This window comes from Nannospalax galili, unplaced genomic scaffold (assembly GCF_000622305.1).
Source record: "Nannospalax galili isolate Female #2095 unplaced genomic scaffold, S.galili_v1.0 scaffold1398, whole genome shotgun sequence".
Taxonomy (NCBI): Eukaryota; Metazoa; Chordata; class Mammalia; order Rodentia; family Spalacidae; genus Nannospalax; species Nannospalax galili.
In genome coordinates this window covers 314,819-334,925 of record NW_008342016.1, presented here as the reverse complement: position 1 = coordinate 334,925, position 20,107 = coordinate 314,819, and the positions used below count along the sequence as shown (strand labels likewise).

The 20,107-nt window shown below is 39.3% G+C and overlaps 1 protein-coding gene, 1 non-coding gene and 2 pseudogenes across 5 annotated transcripts in view; 1 reads left to right on the top strand and 3 right to left on the bottom strand.

The window, feature by feature from the left end:
* Window positions 1–20,107, top strand: part of Ubr3 (ubiquitin protein ligase E3 component n-recognin 3) — a 219,890-nt gene that overhangs the window by 3,804 nt on the left and 195,979 nt on the right. For all 4 annotated transcript variants that reach the window (XM_029565777.1, XM_029565774.1, XM_029565775.1 and 1 more), the window contains exon 2: window positions 15,204–15,343. In XM_029565777.1, the coding sequence (XP_029421637.1) occupies window positions 15,204–15,343 (140 nt within the window). The remainder of the gene's footprint in view (window positions 1–15,203; window positions 15,344–20,107) is intronic.
* Window positions 255–417, bottom strand: LOC108491068 (annotated as a pseudogene).
* LOC115071201 lies at window positions 2,193–2,298 on the bottom strand. The gene has a single exon (XR_003850309.1). It is a non-coding gene; the product is annotated as a U6 spliceosomal RNA (small nuclear RNA).
* LOC103737975 lies at window positions 7,023–7,773 on the bottom strand (annotated as a pseudogene).

Sequence of the window (20,107 nt, the reverse complement as noted above, 5' to 3'; positions counted from 1 at the left end):
TGTATTGCCTGCATGTAGGTAAGTGCACCTGTGTCGTGCAATGCCCGTGGAAGTCAGAAGAGAGTTATGGATAGTTGTTAGCTGCCATGTGGGTCCTGGAATTGGATCCCAGGTCTTCTGCAAGAATAGCCAGTGTTCTTAACTGCTAAGCCATCTCTCCAGCCCAGGATTTGAATTTTTTAAATTTATGTACAAAGACAAGCATGATCTCTTTCACTGAGTAGATGGTCTTGAATTCATCCATTCAAGGTTGCTTAGTCCAACCTAATGAAGCCTATGTCCTTTGCATACTGGTGGAAACACTGCTGGCACATGTTCAGCCAGTACTTCCTGATCAGACCATGGCTGTTAGAGCGGCAGGAGTGAGAACCCTGGCTGTTTCCCCGGGTGACTCCAGTAGAGCTGCTGGTGACCCATTGTGTCTCCAGACGTCCGACGAGGGAAAAGGCGGGAAACCATTTTTTACCAGTGATACCAAACCAATTCTGTGCACTTGAACACATTATTAGTACCATGATACGGGCATTTCTAAAGTCGAATCACTTGTGTCTTGTATCCCTCTCATAAATCTTTGTGGATTCTTTCTTTCTTTCTTTCTTTCTTTCTTTCTTTCTTTCTTTCTTTCTTTTAAAAATAAATTAGCAAGGCTGGAGAGACGGCTCAGTGCTTAAGAGCACTGGCTGCTTTTGCAGAGGACCTGGGTTCGGTTCCCAGCACCACATGACTGCTAACGTCCTAATTCCAGTTCCAGGGGATCTGATGCTCTCTTCTGACCAACTTGGGCATCGCACAACACGGGTGCACTTACATAACACATGTCGGCCATTTATACATATGAAATGAAAATAAGATACTGAAAAAATTTAGTGTTTAGCCAGGCATGGTGGGGCGCACCTTTAGTCCCAGCACTTGGGAGGCAGAGGCAGGTGGATCTCTGTGAGATGGAGACCGGCCTGGGTTATATATCAAGTTCCAGAACAGCTGGGGCTCCAGAGAGACCCTGTCTTGGAAAAAACAAACAAGCAAGCAAAAAAACAAAAGAAAACAAAACAGAAGTTAGTATTTAAAAAATTTCAATTGAAAATCTCAGTTAATTGAAGCTTAAATCTTGAAAACATTTACTGTTTGCTGCTGAGGACTAATTTAATTTTTTTTTATTTTTGAACAGGGTCTCCTGGAACTCACTATGTAGATTAGGCTGGCCTTGAACTCACAGAGACCCGCTTGTTAGGAGTGTGCCACCATGCCCAGCATTTCTCTCTAATTTTTAGTGTCATTGGGTATCATACTTTTTTTTTGTGTTTGTGTTTGTTTGGGATCAAGGTCTCCCTGGAGCCCCAGCTGGCCTAGAACTTGCTATGTAGACCAGGATGGCCTTGTTCTCACAGAGATTCACCTGCCTCTGCCTCCTAAGTGCTGGGACTACAGGCGTGCGTTACCATGCCTGGGTAGAAAAACTCATTTTTAATGCTACTAACACTTAGATGTTTACACATGCATCTCTAATCTCTATATATCTGATTATTACTAGTCACAGTCAGTTACTTTCTGAGCTCCTTGGCACCTGAGCATGGATATAAAGTCATCAGGTAGATTGCAATGGTAATGTTTTTCATATCTACTAATTAACATGAAGCAAATTTTTATGCTTCTTCCTCAAATATAATTCTTTTCTTAATGTTTTAAATTTTTCTTTTTTTTGTCTTTTGAGACAGGGTCTCCCTGTAGTCCCAGCTGACCTGAACTCACTATGTAGACCAGGCTGGCCTTGAACGCACAAAGATCTGCCTGCCTCTGCCTGCCTCTGCCTCCCAAGTGCTAGGATTAAAGGTGTGCACCACCATGCCTGGCTAGAGATCTTTTTTAAAGGCTAAAACCACATTCAATTTTATGTCTTACAGGGTTTATACTGAGTACAATAATGTATAACTATTAATTCAACACTGTGAACCTAAAAATTTACAGCAAATTTTGAAAGAGATGCATCTTTGCTCTGGAAACTGTTATTGACTATGTCAATGCTGTTGTAATGAAATGCTTCTACTAATTATGTGATTATTAAATACATTTTTAAAAATTAAAAAAAATTCTTAATTTTTTTTTTTTGCAAATTTATATCTCTTGATCATATTTAGAACCCCTCCCCTGTCTGCACCCCACTGGTTTTCATGCATTCTGTCATGTAAAGACCTAAAAGTATGTAATGCTTCATGAACTGGCTTGTCATCCTTGAGCAGGGGCCATCCTTGCCTTGTCTTTGTCATTCCAGTTTTGTTTCTGTGCTGCTGAAGCAAGCACTTGGTGCAGGCTTTAAATCACAGTGAATGAGACTCATCCATAGGGGCAGCATTGGTAAAGCACAAGTGTGAAACCATGCTTCAGGGATTGAATGTTTGAGTTAATGTTCTTTTTTTCATCCTTAGTTTTTACTTATACAAATAATGAACTTTTTGTTTTGTTTTTCTAATTCAAATTATATTGCTTTGATATGGATGGTAAATATTTTCAAGCCCACTATGTTTCTCTCACATCTTTTTCTTTTTCTTTTCTTTATTATTTTTATTTCATGTGTATGAGTGTATTGCCTGCATGTATGTAAGTGCACCCGTGTTGTGCAATGCTTTGGAGGTCAGAAGAGGGCTTTGGATTCCCCTGGGACTGGAGTTAAGGATGGTTCGTAGCCGCCATGTGGGTACTGGGAATCGAACCTGGGTCCTCTGCAAGAGCAGTCAGTGCTCTTAACTGCTGAGCCAGCTCTCCAGCCCTTTTATTTTTGGTCTGTTTTTGAGACAGGGTCTCCCTGTAGTTCCAGCTGGCCTGGAACTTGCTGTGTACACCAGGCTGGCCTTGAACTCACAGAGATCCACCTACCTCTGCCTCCCAAGTGCTGGGATTAAAGGTATGTGCCACCGTGCCCGGCCAGATAATGAACTTTTAATAAAAGTTTGACAATAAAGATATGTGCCTTTACTCTCTCATTTATATCCTTTTCATACATACTGAAATTTTAGCACACTGGTTAATCGTCATATAATATAGTTATTGTTTTTATAGGGAAAATATTAAAACTAATCTCTTAAATTATGTATGTTCTTATATATCTGTAAAATTTTCTTCCCTATGAACTTGGAATTTTCTCTATACAGTAAAAGCTATCTAACTCTCAAATTACCAACTCAAATAGAGGAACAGAACACCCATGATGTTAAGAGCTTAGAAAAAGAAGAGCTGAGGAAAATTTTCATTTCCTACTCTGTTTATTGACTTCTTTTCATGGCTTATTTACAGGAAACTATACATGATGCTCTGCTTCATGGTAAAAAAAATTAATAGCAATTTGGAAGCCTTTTTAAAAAAATATTTTTATTTTATGTATGTGTGTGTATTGCCTGCATGTATGTAAGTGCACCCATGTCATGCAATGCAGTGCCTATGGAGGACAGAAGAGATTGTTGGATTCTCTGGAACTGGAGTTATGGACAGTTGTTAGCTGTCATGTGGGTGTTGGGATTTGAAACCGGGTCTTCTGCAAGAACAGCCAGTGCTCTTAACTGCTAAGCTATCTCCAGTCCCTTGGAAGCCTTCTTAATTGTAATTATTTTTTTCTATTATATTTATTTATTTATTTATTTATTTATTTATTTATTTATTTATGGTCTTTTTGAGACAGGGTCTCCCTGTAGCCCCAGCTGTCCTGGAACTCACTATGTAGACCAGGCTGGCCTTGAACTCACAGAGATCCGCCTGCCTCTGCCTCCCGAGTGCTGGGATTAAAGGAGTGTGCCACCATGCCTGGCCTATTATAATATTTAAAACTATTTAAAACTATGAAACAATTTTAATATACCAACAGATGCAAGAATAAGTACCTTTGTACTTACTATTTAGATTAGGTGTAAATATGTTTGCTTTAGAGCTGCTTTCAAGAAGAAAACTAAAGCCTGACTTTGTTTCTTGTCTCCTGTTTTCTTTCCTTGGAGTTTGCCATTAACCTGAAATCTGCCATATCCATGCATATTTTTGTACTCTGACTGAATAGGAACAGTACACACATAACTGTTTTAGGGGAGTCCAGTATCTGTGCCTATGTTAGGCTGCAATTGGTGGAAGGAACTGAGGCAGGGTAGAAAGAAGAGAAATTATGGGGACATGGGAAGGAAAGGAACTTGTGTTTGCAGTCTGGTTGAAGCCTCTTGCCAGCTGAGAATCAAGAATTCTTACAACACAGCAATATGTATTTAAGGACCTTTTCCCTTCCTAACTATAATCCTAGAATTTTCTAGGAATCTCACCAGAAACCCCCTGTACAGTAATAGGGCATGTCCTAATCCCCTTGTTCAACCGTAGTGGCTCCTGGTTTTATCTTACTGGATTGTAATGCCATCCAAGGCACCCCCAGCGTCACCCTGTAATCTTATCAAAAAGAGAGAGAAAAGAAAAATAAGTTCTTTCAGAAACCTAAGATAGAATTTAAGAGTCACCAAAACAGTATATATAGCTAGTGGTAAGTAATTTAATTGCAGCTTCCTAGAGAAGCCCATTCACTAGCTCTCTCCACTGAGACAGGGTCTTTCACTGAACTTGAAGCCCATCGGTTTGACTAAGCTGACTAGCCAATGAGCTTCAGGGATCTGGCTGTCTCTTCTTTCTTGTGTGCCACCATGCCTAGTTTTTTGCTTGAGTTCTAGGGATCTGAACTCAGGTCCTCATACTTGCACAGCAATCACTTTATTGACTGAATCCCCAGTTGAGGCTTCCTCTACCCAGGTGTGTCACATTGACAACTAAAGCTGTCCAGCACACACCCACACTGGTCTCAAACCTCTGGACACAAACTTTTTGTCTCAGCCTCCCAAGTTGCTGGGACTATAGGTGTACACAACTAACCTGACATCTCATTTATTCTGATGGCCTTAGTGCCCACCACAGTGCCCTCATCAGTCTGTTCTGGTCTTGCTTTGATTTGATCCCTTTTCTCCTTTGCAGCTAGAATGTTCCTTCTCAGATAAAGTGAGCATATTCCTGATTTAAAAGCTCAGTGGCTTACAACCAGACTTTAAAAAACATGCTAAAGATTCTTAGTATGATATATTTGTCTGCTTTGGCTGCCATAACCAAATACCACGTAATTGATGGCTTAACAACAGAAATGTATTTTTCACAGTTCTGGAATAAGTCCAAGATTAGGTGTTGGCAGGATGGTGTTAGTTTTTTGTTCCTGTGACAAAATACTTCAGGAAGCAAGGGAAGAAAGATTGATTTTGGTCCATGGTTTCAGTCCATCATGATGGGAGGGCATTGGAGGTCAGAGCAGCTTACCTAATAAACAGGAAGCACAGAAGATGCCTATATTCTGGATTCTGGTTTTTGTTTTAAAAATATTTTTTATTGTGCTTTTGTACATTTCATACAATAGTTCTTAAGAACCCATCCACCATCCATGCCTCCACACTCCCTACCCCATCGGGCCTCATATATTGTGCCATACATGTTAAATCCCATCAGGTCAGGCATTTTACCTGGATGTCTTTTGGTGTAAGTTCATCCACTGGAGTCTTGTCAGTTTATCTAGAGGTCTTAAGAAGGAAGGTTTACTGTCCCTCACCCAGCAGTAATCAGTCTCCAACAGTTCTAGACTACTCTGGGCCCTTGTCTGATTGAGTTGGCATGGGTCTTGTGCTTGACACCCATACACATAACATAAAAAACATTTTTTTTTTTTGTCTTTTTTGAAGCAGGGTCTCCCTGTAGCCCCAGCTGTCCTGGAACTCACTGTGTAGACTAGGCTGGCCTTGAACTCACAGAGATCCGCCTGCCTCTGCCTTCCAAGTGCTGGTACTACAGGTGTGTGTGCCACCACGCCCGGCTTGGTTTTTGTCTTTTAATTGGTATGCTTAGACAGTTTTTTTGGGGGTGGCAAGGTCTCACTATGCAGCCCCTGATGGCTTGAAACTTGCTATGTAGACCATCCTAGACTGGCCTCGATATCACAGAGATGTCTTTGCTTCCTGAGTGCTGTGATTAAAGGCGTGCACCACCATACCCAGTGACAATTGTTGCAATTCTTGATATGATTTTATTAACATATACTGTCTTGACAATTTTCTATTGAGTTACTTTTTTATACTCTTTCCCACCATAGTAATCCCTGTGTTAATCTTTCAGATTACTTGTGGAGGAAAAAGTTCAAGGTTATAGAGCCTTACTTAGTAAGTGGAAAGTAAGTGATAAGACAGGGACCTAAGTTTTCTAAATTGGAGTCTGTGCTAAATAAATATTGATTTGAAATAGGAACTACTCATTTGCTTACTGTCTAATCAGTTGCACAAAGACCTCTGTTTAGAGATGCTCATTTTTCCTGTGACTTTGTCTCCCATGGCTATTTTTTTTTCCCGATAATATTTATGGTTTGAAGGCAATGTGATTTAACCTCTCCAGGCACTGGTGTTACTATCTGCAACTGAACACAGAGAATTTCAGTATTAAACCAGGTCTTGGAGATTGTTACTACCAGTTCTTCATTTGATAATTGAGATGCACCTTAGACCTTTGGAACAGAGAGTCAGATTTCTGTGTGTTAAACACTTTACAGTCTGGGTATTGACTTCATTTGATTAATAGATCAGCTGCATAGTGGATTAATTTGATTACTGGATTAAGAAGACTTTTGTGTTTTCTGTTCTTTGGCTCTCCACCTTTTGGGTCTCTTTGGAACATGGGGTTGGCAAACTAATGTCAAGTTCAGTGCTTGTTTTTGTGAATAACATTTGATTAGAACACTCATTTACATATTGCTCATGGTTTCTTTTGCCGTATCAAGGCAGCATTGAATATTTATAACAGACTATATGGACCTTAGGGCCAAAAATTTACTATCTCTTTAAGAAAAAATGGTTGAATTTGTACTAGAGCCACAGATTAAAAAAAAAAAAAATCATGATGCTCTCTAATAGCCCCTCCATCATGCCACCTAGCTTGTTGGAAGAACACAAACTTCTCTAGCATGTCTTCTAGAGACCATTTCATCCACTGCTTTGCTTGGCAGCTAGCTTATTGTTCTTGTTTGAGCAATGGTGAGGTGGATTTCTTTTTCTTGGGGAAGAGAAATCCATGGTTTATTGCCTTTGCCAATAACAAAAATGTTGTAAAGCTAAGTGGCAAAGCTGTTGCCATCGACATCTTTCATGTGAACCATATCAAAAGAGCCTGAATGTCTCTGTTGGTAATCACACCAATTCTTTCCAAGTTGCCTCCAGTCACCACACATAGGTTACCTGTGTCAAACTTGATGAAGCCATAGTTATTTTGCTCATTTGCAACTCAATCTCAATGGTGTCATTCCCTTTGATGAGGGGATCAGGATAGAGAATGGTGTGAGCATCATGGGTCACCAGATGAGGGATTTCTTTTGTGCCCACAAAGATCTTTCTCATTTTGCACAGCTTGTACTTGGCCTCTTCAGGCCTAATATGATGAACAGCAAAGTGACCCTTGGTATCATAGATCAGACAGAAATTCTCTCTAGTCTTGGTAGTTTATATCAGTTCTGACACTGCCGTCAATCTTAATGAAGCACTGCTTGCAAATCTTTTATTTCATCTCCAGTCAGGGTATACTTAAGTCTATTCCTTATGAAAGTGATAAGAAGCAGATATTCTCCAGCTGGTGGGGACCAGTGGATAGACCAGGAGCTAACACGCCGGTCAGTTTACCCAGCATCCAATGTTTTGGAGCTGCTATGCACTTCAGATTTTTCTTGGGACCACAAGCCATGGCTGCGCTTGGAATATTGATTTTTAAAAATTAATTTATTTGTATATTTTGTGTATGAGTGTATTGCCTGCATGTATGTAAGTGTACCTATGTCATGCAGTGCCTGGGGAGGTCAGAAGAGGGCATCGGATTCTCCTGGCACCAGAGTTACAAATGGTTTTTAGCCACCTTGTGGGTGCTGGGAATACCTGGGTCCTCTGCAAGAGCAGCCAGTGCTCTTAACCAGCCCCTAGAGCCACAGATTTTTGTGAATTTAAAAATTCCCTTTCTACCAGGCATGGTGGCTTATGCCTTTAATCCCAGCACCCAGGAGGCAGAGGCAGGCGATCTTTGTGAGTTCAAGGGCAGCCTGATCTACAAATAAATAAATAAATAAATAAATAAATAAATAAATAAATAAAACAAAACCCAAAAAACTTGATAATGAAAAGTTCTACCAAGAAAAAGATAATCATGGGCATTTGTTTGTCCATGATAAAATAGGAAAAAAATGTTTACAACTCTCAAAGGCTAGTCAAAGGGTTACTTTTCCTAAATAATAAAAACCAACAGGCTAGGCATCTAATTGATAGAGCACTTGCCTAACATGCACAAGACCCTAGGTTTTAGTCGCAGAAATGGCACACTGATGTATATTAATTTTAGAACCTGTTACACATAGCATATTGACACCAGCATTAAGGATGAACTTCTCTAACCATTGCCAGATCTCAGTGTATAATCTTTTAACCCTCTAAGGTTCTTTTGAACTTTTAAAATTTATTTACCTTTAGATTTTATCACTACATCAGCTTAAATTCATTATAAATTAGAATTAAAGTGATACTTACCAATGTTTTGTGATGTCTCCTAAAGGTATGTGAATATTACCCATCTTACAGAATTTTTGATTTTTTTTTTCTTTGTTTTTTGAAGCAGTGTTCCATGTAATACAGACTGGCTTCAAACTTCCTAAAGTTGCTGAAGCTAGACTTGAACTTCTAATCTTCCTGCCTCCACCTCCCCCAAGTACTAGGTTTATAAGTACATACCATAACTGGCCCTAGAAATTCTTATAAACTATACATATAGGCATTTTACAAATTCTCATTGTATATAAATGTGGTAACCAGAAAAAACAAGATTTACTAACAGGAATTCATAACTTAAGTTAAAATCTCTACTCACTATTACTCCAGGGTTTGGGGGTATAGTTCAGTAGGAAAGTACATACTTACAGATGTAGGACCCTGGGTTAGATTCAAAGTACTAAAATGAAGAGGGCAGAAATATATATCTACATATATGTGTGTGTATACAACTTCAAATAAACTTAAGCAGTGGATCACTTCTTATGTTCTTAAAGAGAATAAAAAGAGGCAACACCATTTACCAGTGTTAAAGTTCTAGTTCATAGAAATCTAACCTTTTTTTAAAATTATAGAGTACCTAATTAGAGGATGAGCAATTGAGCGGATGATGAGAAATGAGATTACCAAAATGATGACAACGTATTATCAGTTCCAGAAACAAAGAAGAATCCCTAATTTACAGTTTTTCATGTCACTATTTAAAAATATATTCCAGTAGCGGCTGGAGAGATGGCTCAGCGGTTAAGAACACTAGTTGTTCTTGCAGAAGACCTGGGTTTGAATCCCAGCACCCACATGGCAGCTAGCAACTGTCCATAACTCCAGTTCCAGGGGATCCGACAGCTTCTTCTGTCCTCCAAGAGCATAGCACGACACGGGTGCACTTACCTACATGCAGGCAATATATGCATACACATACAACAAAATAATAAAATATTAAAAAATTTATATGCCAGTGTATATTCAGGGAAACTTCTGACTACAATTCTTATATAGGTTTGTCTTTTTCTTCTCTCTCAGTCCTTCCCATACACTATTCACACACAAATGCACGCAGATTTTAAAGAAGACCTAAGTCCATTTAGAAGGTGGGCAAGTCCTGTACATGAAAAGAAACTGCACATCTCTGTAACTGCCTGACCAAAATGCTTGTAGCTGAGAAAAACTGATTAAGCCAGGTGTGGTGGCACACGCCTTTAGTCCCAGCACTGGCAGAGGGAGGGAGGGAGGCGGATCTCCGTGAGTTCAAGGCCAGCCTGGTCTACTTAGTGAGTTCTAGGACAGCTCTAACTACAGGAGGACCCTGTCTCAAAAAGACCAAAAGGAAAAGAAAGGAAGGAAGGAAGGAAGGAAGGAAGGAAGGAAGGAAGGAAGGAAGGAAGGAAAGATAGATCTTTTCTATGAGCCTTGCTCACCTGCTCCCTGTCCCCAGGCTGCTTACTGCAGCTGATTTGCTCAAGTACCATTTGCACAAGCATTCATAAGGAACTCCTTCTACTCAACTAGTATAAAAGGAAAAATAGTAGTAAAAGCAAAATCATATCTGTTATTTACATGCATTCTTCCATGGTACTTTGGTTTGGATGAGATCTTAAATTAACCCTTATCTACATGTTTACTAAGTTTTGTTTGAGGAAGAAAGGGAATTAAATTTTTTTTAATTTATTATTTTCATTTTATGTGTATGAGTGTATTGCCTGCATGTATGTGAGTGCACTAGATTCCTCTGGAACTGGAGTTAAGGACGGTTTTTAGCCACCATGTGGGTTCTGGGAATCAAACTCGGGTCTTCTGCAAGAGCAGTCAGTGCTCTTAACCACTGAGCCATCTCTCCAGCCCTGAAAGGGAATTAAAAAAAAAAATCTTTTTGAAAACAAAAACAACAACACAACAAGAAATCTTTTTGAGACAGGTTCTCCCTGTAGCCCCAGCTGGCCTGAAATTTACTATGTAGACCAGGCTGACTTTGAACTCAGAGATTTGTCTGCCTCTGCCTCCCAAGTGCTGGATTAAAGGCCTGTGCCACCATGCCCGGCAGTTTTTATGCATATTATTCATCAGTGACTTTGTGATTTTGTTCTGCTTAAGTTGCCTAAATAATAAATTTTTCCCTTCCTCCCTCCCTCCCATTTTCACTATGCTGTCCCGGTTAGCTAGTCTGGAACTGCCTATGCAGACCAGGCAGCCCTAGAACTCACAGAGGTCTATCTGGCTGCCTCTCTGCCTCTAGAGTACTGGGATTAAAGTCATACACTACCATGCCTGGTCCAAATAATTCCTTAATGTCATCAAATACCTATGAACATACTCTGTTACCACAATGACACTATCATATCTAATAAAATTCACTGTAGTGAACTAGTGCCTTGCTCATAATCAGGTCATCCTGGGTATTCACATATTATATCTGATTACTGAGTCTTTCAAGCCTCTTTTAACCCAGAATAGCTCTTCTGATCCCCCTGACACTGACAGGTTACAGAAATTGGATCAGTTTTCTTGTATGTATTGCTCCACATTCTTGGTTTGTCTTTTTGTTTTCTTGTGATGTCATTTAGCTTGTTCTTTATCTTGCATACTTGTAAGTAGAAGCTGGCCATTGAGGTTTGGTGCCATGCACATTCAGTGTGTGGCATGCGCCACCACACCCGGCTTGTATTTTTTTTTTTTAAATTAAAAAAACTACTTTTGGCCAGGTGTGGTGGCGCACGCCTTTAATCCCAGCACTCAGGAGGCAGAGGCAGGCGGATCTCTGTGAATTTGAGGCCAGCCTGGCCTCCATGGTGAATCTAGCAGCTGGGGCTACAGGGAGACCCTGTCTCAAAAAGACCAGAAAAAAAAATTACTTTTATGTGTTTTGCCTGCATGTGTGTAAGTGCACCTGCGTTGTACAGTGCTCATGGAGGTCAGAAGAGGGCATCAGATCACCTGGAACTGGAGTTACAGACAGTTGTTAGCCTCCATGTGGGTGCTGGGAACTGAATCTGGGTCCTCTGTAAGGACCCAGTCCTCTTTTTATTTTTTTGACCAAAGGACCCAGTCCTCTTAACCGCTGAGCTGTCTTTCCAGCCCCCATGCCGGAGTTTTCACATTTTACTTTTAGTATGTATGAAATATATTTGTGTGGTTTAAGGTAGAATGTGTGTGGAATAAAATTTACTTCTTGTGTTTAGATAATCAGTTTTGACCTAAAGCAATTTATTAAAAGTCTTTCATGGAAGTGGAGAGATGGCTCAGAAGGTAAGAATGTATACTGCTCCTGCAAAGTTCCTGAGTTCATTTCCCAGGTTGGGCAGCTTGTAAGTCTTTCTCCAGAGGAATCCAATGCTTCTGGCCTCTGTGAGAAACTGCACTCATGTGCACATACCTCCACCCCAATAATTGAAAAAAAATTCTTTAAGTCTTTTCACTATGTTGTTTTGATACTATATTGATCATATATTAAATTCCTAAATTTACATATTCTTTTAAAAAGTACTTTATTCCAGCAGGGCAAGAATTTACCATGCCAACCAGGTTGGCCTTAATCTCACAGAGATCCTTTAAAAAGTACTTTATTCCAGCAGGGCAGGAATTCATTATGTCAACCAGGCTGGCCTTAATTTCACAGAGATCCATCTGCCTCTACCTCCTGAGTGCTGGGATCAAAGGTGTACACCACTAAGCCTGGCTATTTTTTTTAAATAATTTTTTTATACGAATTTGGTTCTCTATTTATTTAGTTTTGCCTTTTTGAGACATGATCTCATCTAGGCCAGGCTGGCTTTGAACTAGCATATAGCTGACTCCTCTCTCTAGCTCTCAAGTATTGGAATTTTTGTCATCACCATTGTTTTGAGAGAGGGTCTTTCTGTATAGCCTTTGCTGTCATGACAAACCTGGCAAACTTCTTAAATACTGGGACTACAGGTATGTGCTACTACACCTGGCTTAGAATCTCAAATTAATGAAGTCTTCATTTCATAGCTATTATATCTGTCCAGAGCAATTGCTCTGAGACTGAAGTGATCTGGCATTTGACCTCCTCATTAGGGACTAGGCTTTGTTTTTAGATTTTGTGTGTGCCTGTGCATGCCTGCGGAGGCTAAAAGAAGGTGTTAGATCCCTTGGAGCATTTGTGAACCATCTGACCTAGGTGCTGGGATCCAAATTCTTTGTGTATTCATGCAGAAAATAATCTTTATACCCCTTTCCCCTTTGGCACCCTCCCATAGCACCCCCCACTGGAGTTCATACAGTCTGTCGTTTGTGTTAAGATCTACCATATAAAATTAGTGTCCTCAGATGTCCCTCAGTGCAAGTTCATCCACTGGGATCTAGTCTGCATATCTCCCTCCCTTTAAGAAGATCAGCTCTTCCTCACCCAGCAGTAATCAGCACCAGTAATTCTTCAACTAAGATTTATGACCTCTTCAGCTATGTGTATTTGACTGGGTTTACAGTACCACATGAATTTCTTCCCATTGAGTGGGCTTTAAGTCCAATTAGGCAACTGTTGATTACCCCCAAGATAAAAGTGTCACTATTGCACCAATTTACTGTGCTGGTCATTGATGTGGCTTTTAGGCCTTGAAGCTGGGGTTGGACCATTGATTGATGTTCTCCCTTAGCAGCTTGCATAGTACTCTCCAGAGCTATGAGAGCTAGCCTTTGGGCGAGGTGGCTTCCAGGTCACTTCCAGCTCCGTTGCTCCAAATCCTGTGTCCAAAGTATGTCCTGTCATCAGCAATAGGGTCTTACCTTCAAGTTCTGGGAGGTAATCAAAGACTGTGGCAATAGCCTGTGTAATTCTGGAAGTCCCTTGGACTATGCTGGCCAACAACTCAAAGGAAGGTTTTTCCTGTCTGGCACTGTTTCTTGTTATGTAGTCTTCAGCTATACTCATGGACTCAAGTAGGGATATTATATGTGTAATTTTTCAGTAGGTTTTTTTGGCCTAATACAATTCTCTCCTTTCCTCTTTCACTCTCTGTGTTATCCACCCTCCCCACCTTTCCCATTTTAAGTGTCCCCATTTTCCCCATTTCTCCCTTGATAATTTTTGTATGCTATGGTGCCACCTCTTTTGGGCTCCTTCTTCCCCTTTATTCCCATAGTTTTTTGTATAGCTCTCCTCCTCCTCCTTCCCTTTAACTACCCCCCCCCCTTTTACACATTTCTTCCTTAGTAACACCTGCCTTGTCTCCTACTAGTATTCTCTCTCAGGTTCTTTCTTTCCCTTTACCTCCCTGGTTCCCTTCCATTTTCCTGGTTCATGCAGTTACATCAGGATATGTAGTCATTTATAAAGATTTGATGCTAGGATCCACAAATGAGGAGAGCAGGCTATTTAAAAATTTTTTTTATTTATTATTTTTATTTTATGTGTATGAGTGTATTGCCTGCATGTGCATGTACCCGTGTTGTACAGTGCCATGGAGGTCAGAAGAGGGCTTTGGATTCCCCTGGAACTGGAGTTAAGGATGGCTTGTAGCTGCCATGTGGATGCTGGGAATTGAACCCGGGTCCTCTGCAGGCTATTTTTAAGAATTTATTTATTTATATATTTTATGTGTATAAATGTTTTGCCTCATGTATTTAAGTGTATCACGTGTATGCAGTACCCGGGAATATCAGAAAAGGGTATCAGATCCTTGGAACTGGAGTTCAGGATGGTTGTTAGCTTCCATGTGGGTACTGGGATCTGAACCTAGGTCCTCTGTAAGAGCAGCCAGTACAAGTCTTAACTGCTGAGCCATCTCTCTGGCCCCTAGGCATTTTATGTTTAATGTAGTAATTTTGTGTTTGGTAACAAAGTAACTTCTTTGTAACTATTTAGATTATGAATATAGAATACTTTGTCATTTTTGCTTAAGTGTACAAGGCAATAATTCTTTGAAGTACTGTATAAGGAAGATCAGCAAGAATGTATACATGCATAAACTTTTTGTTTTAAAGTATTTTATTATTTTTATGTGTATGACTATATTGCCTGCTTGTTTGTAAGTGCACACATGTTGTGCAGTGCCCATGGAGGTCAGAAGAGGGTATCCATAGTCTCTGGAACTGGAGTTATAGACTATTGTTAGCCTCCATGTGGGGTGCTGGGAACTAAACCTGGCTCCTTTGCAAGAATAACCAGTGCTTTTAACACTGAGCCATCCCTACAGCCTTTTTTTTTTTTTTTTGATATGTTCTCACTATGATGCAGCCCTGACTGGCCTGGATCTTACAGAAATCTGCCTGTCTTTCCTTTCTGAGTGCTGGGATTAAAAGCGTGCGCCACTACACCAGCTTGAATGTGTAAACTTTTAAAATAAACTCCAAGTACTCATATCATTAGTTTGTTAAGTCAGAAATAGAAAATGTAAATTCTTCAGATATAATCAAATTATGCTTAATGGTTTATAAAGGATGGAAATATTTCTTGGCTCTTTAAAATAACCTGGCTCTCTAAAAATCATGAAGTATTATGCTGGCTTTTGTATTTGCTTTATATTTTGTTTGTGAATATTGTAAATAAAAGTAATATATTTTTGGCTGGCTGGATATTATTACTTTTTTTTCCTTTTTCTTAGTTCTTTTTTCTGTTTATTACAGGTTTTGCAAAAGACATCAGATTAAATCAAGTTCAAATATTCCCTGTGTCCCCAAAGACTTATTGATGATGTCTGAATTCGTCCTTCCAAGATTTATTTTTTGTCTTATTCAGTACTTAAGAGAAGGCTATAATGAACCAGGTATGTTTTAATTTGTTCTTTGTAATACTCTATTAAATTATCACACCACAAAATTTTAACATTAATGATGAGGTGAATTTTTAAAGATATCACTTCTTGCTGAGCATTTTCATACTTAAAATATGGTTAAAATTAAAATTTAAAGTGTGCATACAAAGTAATGGGCTTCATAATGGCATTTTCATAAATATCATTGTTTTTTGTCATAATTTATTCCCCTTCTCCACTGCCCACCTCTGTATTTTCTCCTTTGCTTAAATTTTTAAAGAGATGACTATAAAAATACAGAAAAATAAGTCATACGACTTTATAGATATGGTGTAGTAGGCATGGTTTGGTTCTCTCTACCTCTAAATAAAGAGTGACTTGTAATTATATGATGATAAGGCAAAATTAAGTGCTAGAAATGTTTGATTTTTTTTGGTGTTTTTGAGACAGGGTCTCCCTGTAGTGGGGCCTGGCCTGGAACTCACTATGTAGACCAGGCTGGCCTTGAACTCATAGAGATCCATCTGCCTCTGCCTTGGAGTGCTGGGATTAAAGGCCTATGCCACCATGCTGGCTTTTCTTTTGTCTATTTGAGACAGAATCTCCCTGAAGCCGGAGCTGGCCTGGAACTCCATATGGAGACCAGGCTGGCCTCGAACTCATAGAGATCTGCCTGATTCTGCCTTCCAAATTCTGGGATTAAAGATGTACCCAGCATAGAAATATTTGATTTTAACAGGTGTTTTAGGTAATAAACTGTGATGGTTTTCCTCCTTCCTGTTTCCCCATCTCCTTTCTCTCCCCCTCTGTATATTTTATATCAGCTTATGATAGAGTTAAATTGCTCATTTCCATACTTTTGTATTGCTAGTAAGATGGATGGGTATGTGTGTTACAGTATTATTAAAAACAGAAACCCTTAAATTATAGTTACTCTATTAAGATTTTTGTCATAATTTTGACTAATGTGTTTTAAATGGCTGGATTTTGTCATCTAGTAGAGTTCTAAGTCTGACATTGTGAATTAGAGATAATGTTAGTGATATGAAGCAGATTTATTAACTCTGATGTTTTCTACTTTTATTACTTTTTTGTTGGGGGGTGGGGCTCATGCCACAGTGAATGTGGGTATCAGAGAACAACTTTCAGGAATTAATTCTCTCCTACCATGTGGGTCCTGGGGAACAAACTCAGGTCATAAACCTTGGCAACAAGTGCCTTTACCTGTTAACCCATCTCACCAGTTGTGTTTTCTACCTTTCTAATGATAGTGCCATTTTATCTTAAGTACTACATTTATTATTTTTACACATTTTAAACTGTTTAATACTATAAATCTTACATTCTAGGACATGGCATACATTTTTTCCTTCTATCCTCATCCTTAAATTGTGAAGGAATGTTATATCTTTTTTGGCTTTGAAAAAAAAATTATTTACTTTTTTTTTGGTCTTTTTGAGACAGGGTCTCCCTGTGGCCCCAACTGGCCTAGAACTCACTACATTGACCAGGCTAGCCTTGAACTAACATGCCTTTAATCCCAGTACTTGGGAGGCAGAGGCAGGCAGATCTCTGTGAGTTCGAAGCCAGCCTGGTCTATGTAGTGAGTTCCAGGACAGCTGGGGCTACAGGGAGACCCTGTCTCAAAAAAAAAAAAATTTTTTTTTATGTTTGTGAATGTTTTACCTGCAGGTAAGTGCACCTGTGTCATGCAGTGCCAGCAGAGGCCAAAAGAGGGTGTCAGATCCTCTGAAACTTGAGTTAAGGGCAGTTGTTAGCTTCCATGTGGGTGCTGGGAACTGAACCTGGGTCCTCTGCAAGAACAGCCAGTGCTCTAACTGCTGAGACATCTCGCCAGCCCTGAGAATATGTGTCTTAAAGAAAAATATATTTTTGTTTTGTCCCAAACTGCTGTCTTTTTAGAATGAGGGAGCCCTGGCTACTAGATGGACAATTGTAATTGCCTTCTGCATTGTTCCACTTTTGGAGAATTTGCATTTTGTATTATAAGCATACTTTTAAAGTAGTATGTAGGAACAGTCTTTTATGAGAATCTTAAAGTTTGCCATCAGTTTAATCAAAGAATACTTCACACAAAAGTGTGTTGTATTTTCTCCTTCAGTGACATTTAGTGGTTAAGAAGGTAGGTGGGGTAAGCACACTCCACAGCTGTGGTAATTATATGAGACTATTATTTGAGAACATGAAGTGAGTGGAAGCATTTAGTCCAAAGTCCATGAATAATTCATCAGATTTTCTTATATTATTTTGTGCTCAGTATTAATTTCTGAATCTGTAAACAAAAGTGAAAACCATTTAAAAAAAAATCTCAAACAAACATAAAATAAGAACTGCATTAATTTGTGAGATCACTATAAATTCAAGGTCATGGAAGCTCAGAAATCTTGTGGATTCATTTTCTTTGGGTTCTTTTTCTCCTTCTCTCCTAAAATCTTTAGCCCATTATTAATGTTGTGTCAGAGCCCTTGGAAACCAGAGCAAACATCAAACATATACTTTGTCACTGTGTAAGTCACTGGAGAGAAGGTACAAATGCAATAAATGTTGAATGAAATTAATATCCCATTCAGGGCACACAAGCCCATCCCTAGCTCCTGTATGCATTGTCTTCTTTTAACCATTCATGGCTAAGTTTTAAATCTTTCTGTTTACTTGTTTTGTTTAGAAAACTTAGGGTCTTTAAAACCTCTCCTTTTCTTTCATCGTTAATATTTTTCTTATTTACTAGCCAAGGAGTGTGTTTTAATTCTCTTTTTCCACCTCTCCTAGGCATATCTTGTTTGGTATTTTGTTTCTCTCTAATCTGATCTGATCTAATCTGTATGTATGCACATGCATAGACGTTAGAGGGCAACTTGCAGGACTTGATTTTGTTCTACTCTGTGAATCCTGAAGATGAAATTCAGGTGTCAGACTTGGCAGCAAGCACCTTTATTCACTGAACCATTTCACTGACACAATAAAATTATTCTTATTTAAAAAAGTAGTTCTCTCCCATTTTACTTGCTTTGACCTTCAGCAACAAGCAATCTATATGTTTTTAATATGATAGAGGGTTGGGTCATTTGCTGTACAGTTTTAAATATGGAACGGACATAACTTTGTCTTGATATTCTTACATCACTTTCAGTATATTTTAATTTATTTTAGGATGTAACCTTTTTCTTAATGTCTTTTCTGGAAATAATTTTTTTTTTTTTGTCTTTTTGAGACGGGGTCTCTTTGTAGCCCCAGCTGTCCTGGAACTTACTATGTAGACCAGGCTGGCCTTGAACTCACAGAGATCCACCTGCCTCTGCCTCCCGAGTGCTGGGATTAAAGGTGTGCACCACCTTGCCTGGCTTTTTAAAATCTTTTATTATTTTTATTTTATGTGTATGAGTGTATTTCTTGCATGTAAGTAAGTGCACCTATGTTGGGTGATGCTGCGGAGGTCAGAAGAGGGTTTTGGAATCCCCCTTGGAACTGGAGTTAAAGGACGGTTTGTAGCTGCCATGTGGGTGCTGGGAATCAAACCCGGGTCCCTCTGCAAGAGCAGTCAGTTCTCTTAACTGCTGAGCCATCTCTCCAGCCCCTTCTGGAAATGATCTTATGAGTGTATTTATATGTCTGAAGTAAAGAATCCTGATCCTTAGGCTAAATGCATTTTACACAAATTAAATTCTTTAAATATTTCTTTTTTTACATTTATTTTATTTTAGCTATTTAGTCTGTATGTGTGTGCATCACAGCACTCTTGTGGAGGTCAGAGGACAGAGGACAATTTGCAGAAATAAATTCTCTACTCTGTGGGATTCTGGGATTGAATACAGGCATGGCACCATGCATCCTTATCTCCTTTGCCATCTTGCCAATACCATAAATCAAAGTCTTTTTAAAAAATTAATTTTTAATTTTTAATTTTAAAAATTTGTTTTATGTGTATGAATGGTCTGTCAGCATGTAAAGTGCACCCATGTTGTGCAGTACCTATAGAGGCCAGAAGAAGGCGTTGGGTCCCCTGGAACTGGAGTTTATAACTGGTTGTTAGCTGCCATATGAGTGCTGAGACCATAATCCAGGTCTTCTGCAAGAACAGCCAATGCTCTTAACCACTGAGCTACCTCTCCAGACGCCACAAATTAAATTCTATTTTAAAAACTATGTTATGTGTTTGAGTGATTTGCTAGCATGTATGTAAGTGTACCCCTGTCGTGCAATGCCTGCAGAGGTCAAAGAGGGCATTGGATCCACTGGAACTGGAGTTAGGGAAGGTTGTTAGCTGCCTTGTGGGTTCTGGGAATCAAACCTGGGTCCTCTGCAAAAATATTAATTGCCTCAGCCAGTGCTCTTAACCACTGAGCCAACTCTCCAGCCTCACAAATTAAATTTTAAATGCATTATTGATCATCTTTTTGTCATTTACTTCTTTCAGATGTTTGAATTCATAAGTCAATCTTAGGCTGGGTGCCAATTTTCCAACAGGTTTTTTTTGTTTGTTTGTTTTTGAGAACTCACTGACTCACTGTATAGACCAGACTGGCTTTGATCTCACAGAGATCCATCTTGCTTCTGCCTCCTGAATGCTGGGATCAAAGACATGCACCATTGTACTCTAACAGAGTTAATATTGACTTCTTTGTTTATGAAAAATTATCTTTGCCACTGTAATTTAAAAAAATAAAATGTTAATTGCAGCCTGGCGTTCAAGGCCAGCCTGGTCTACATAGCAAGTTCCAGGCCAACTGGGGCTACAGGGAGACCCTGTCTCCAAAA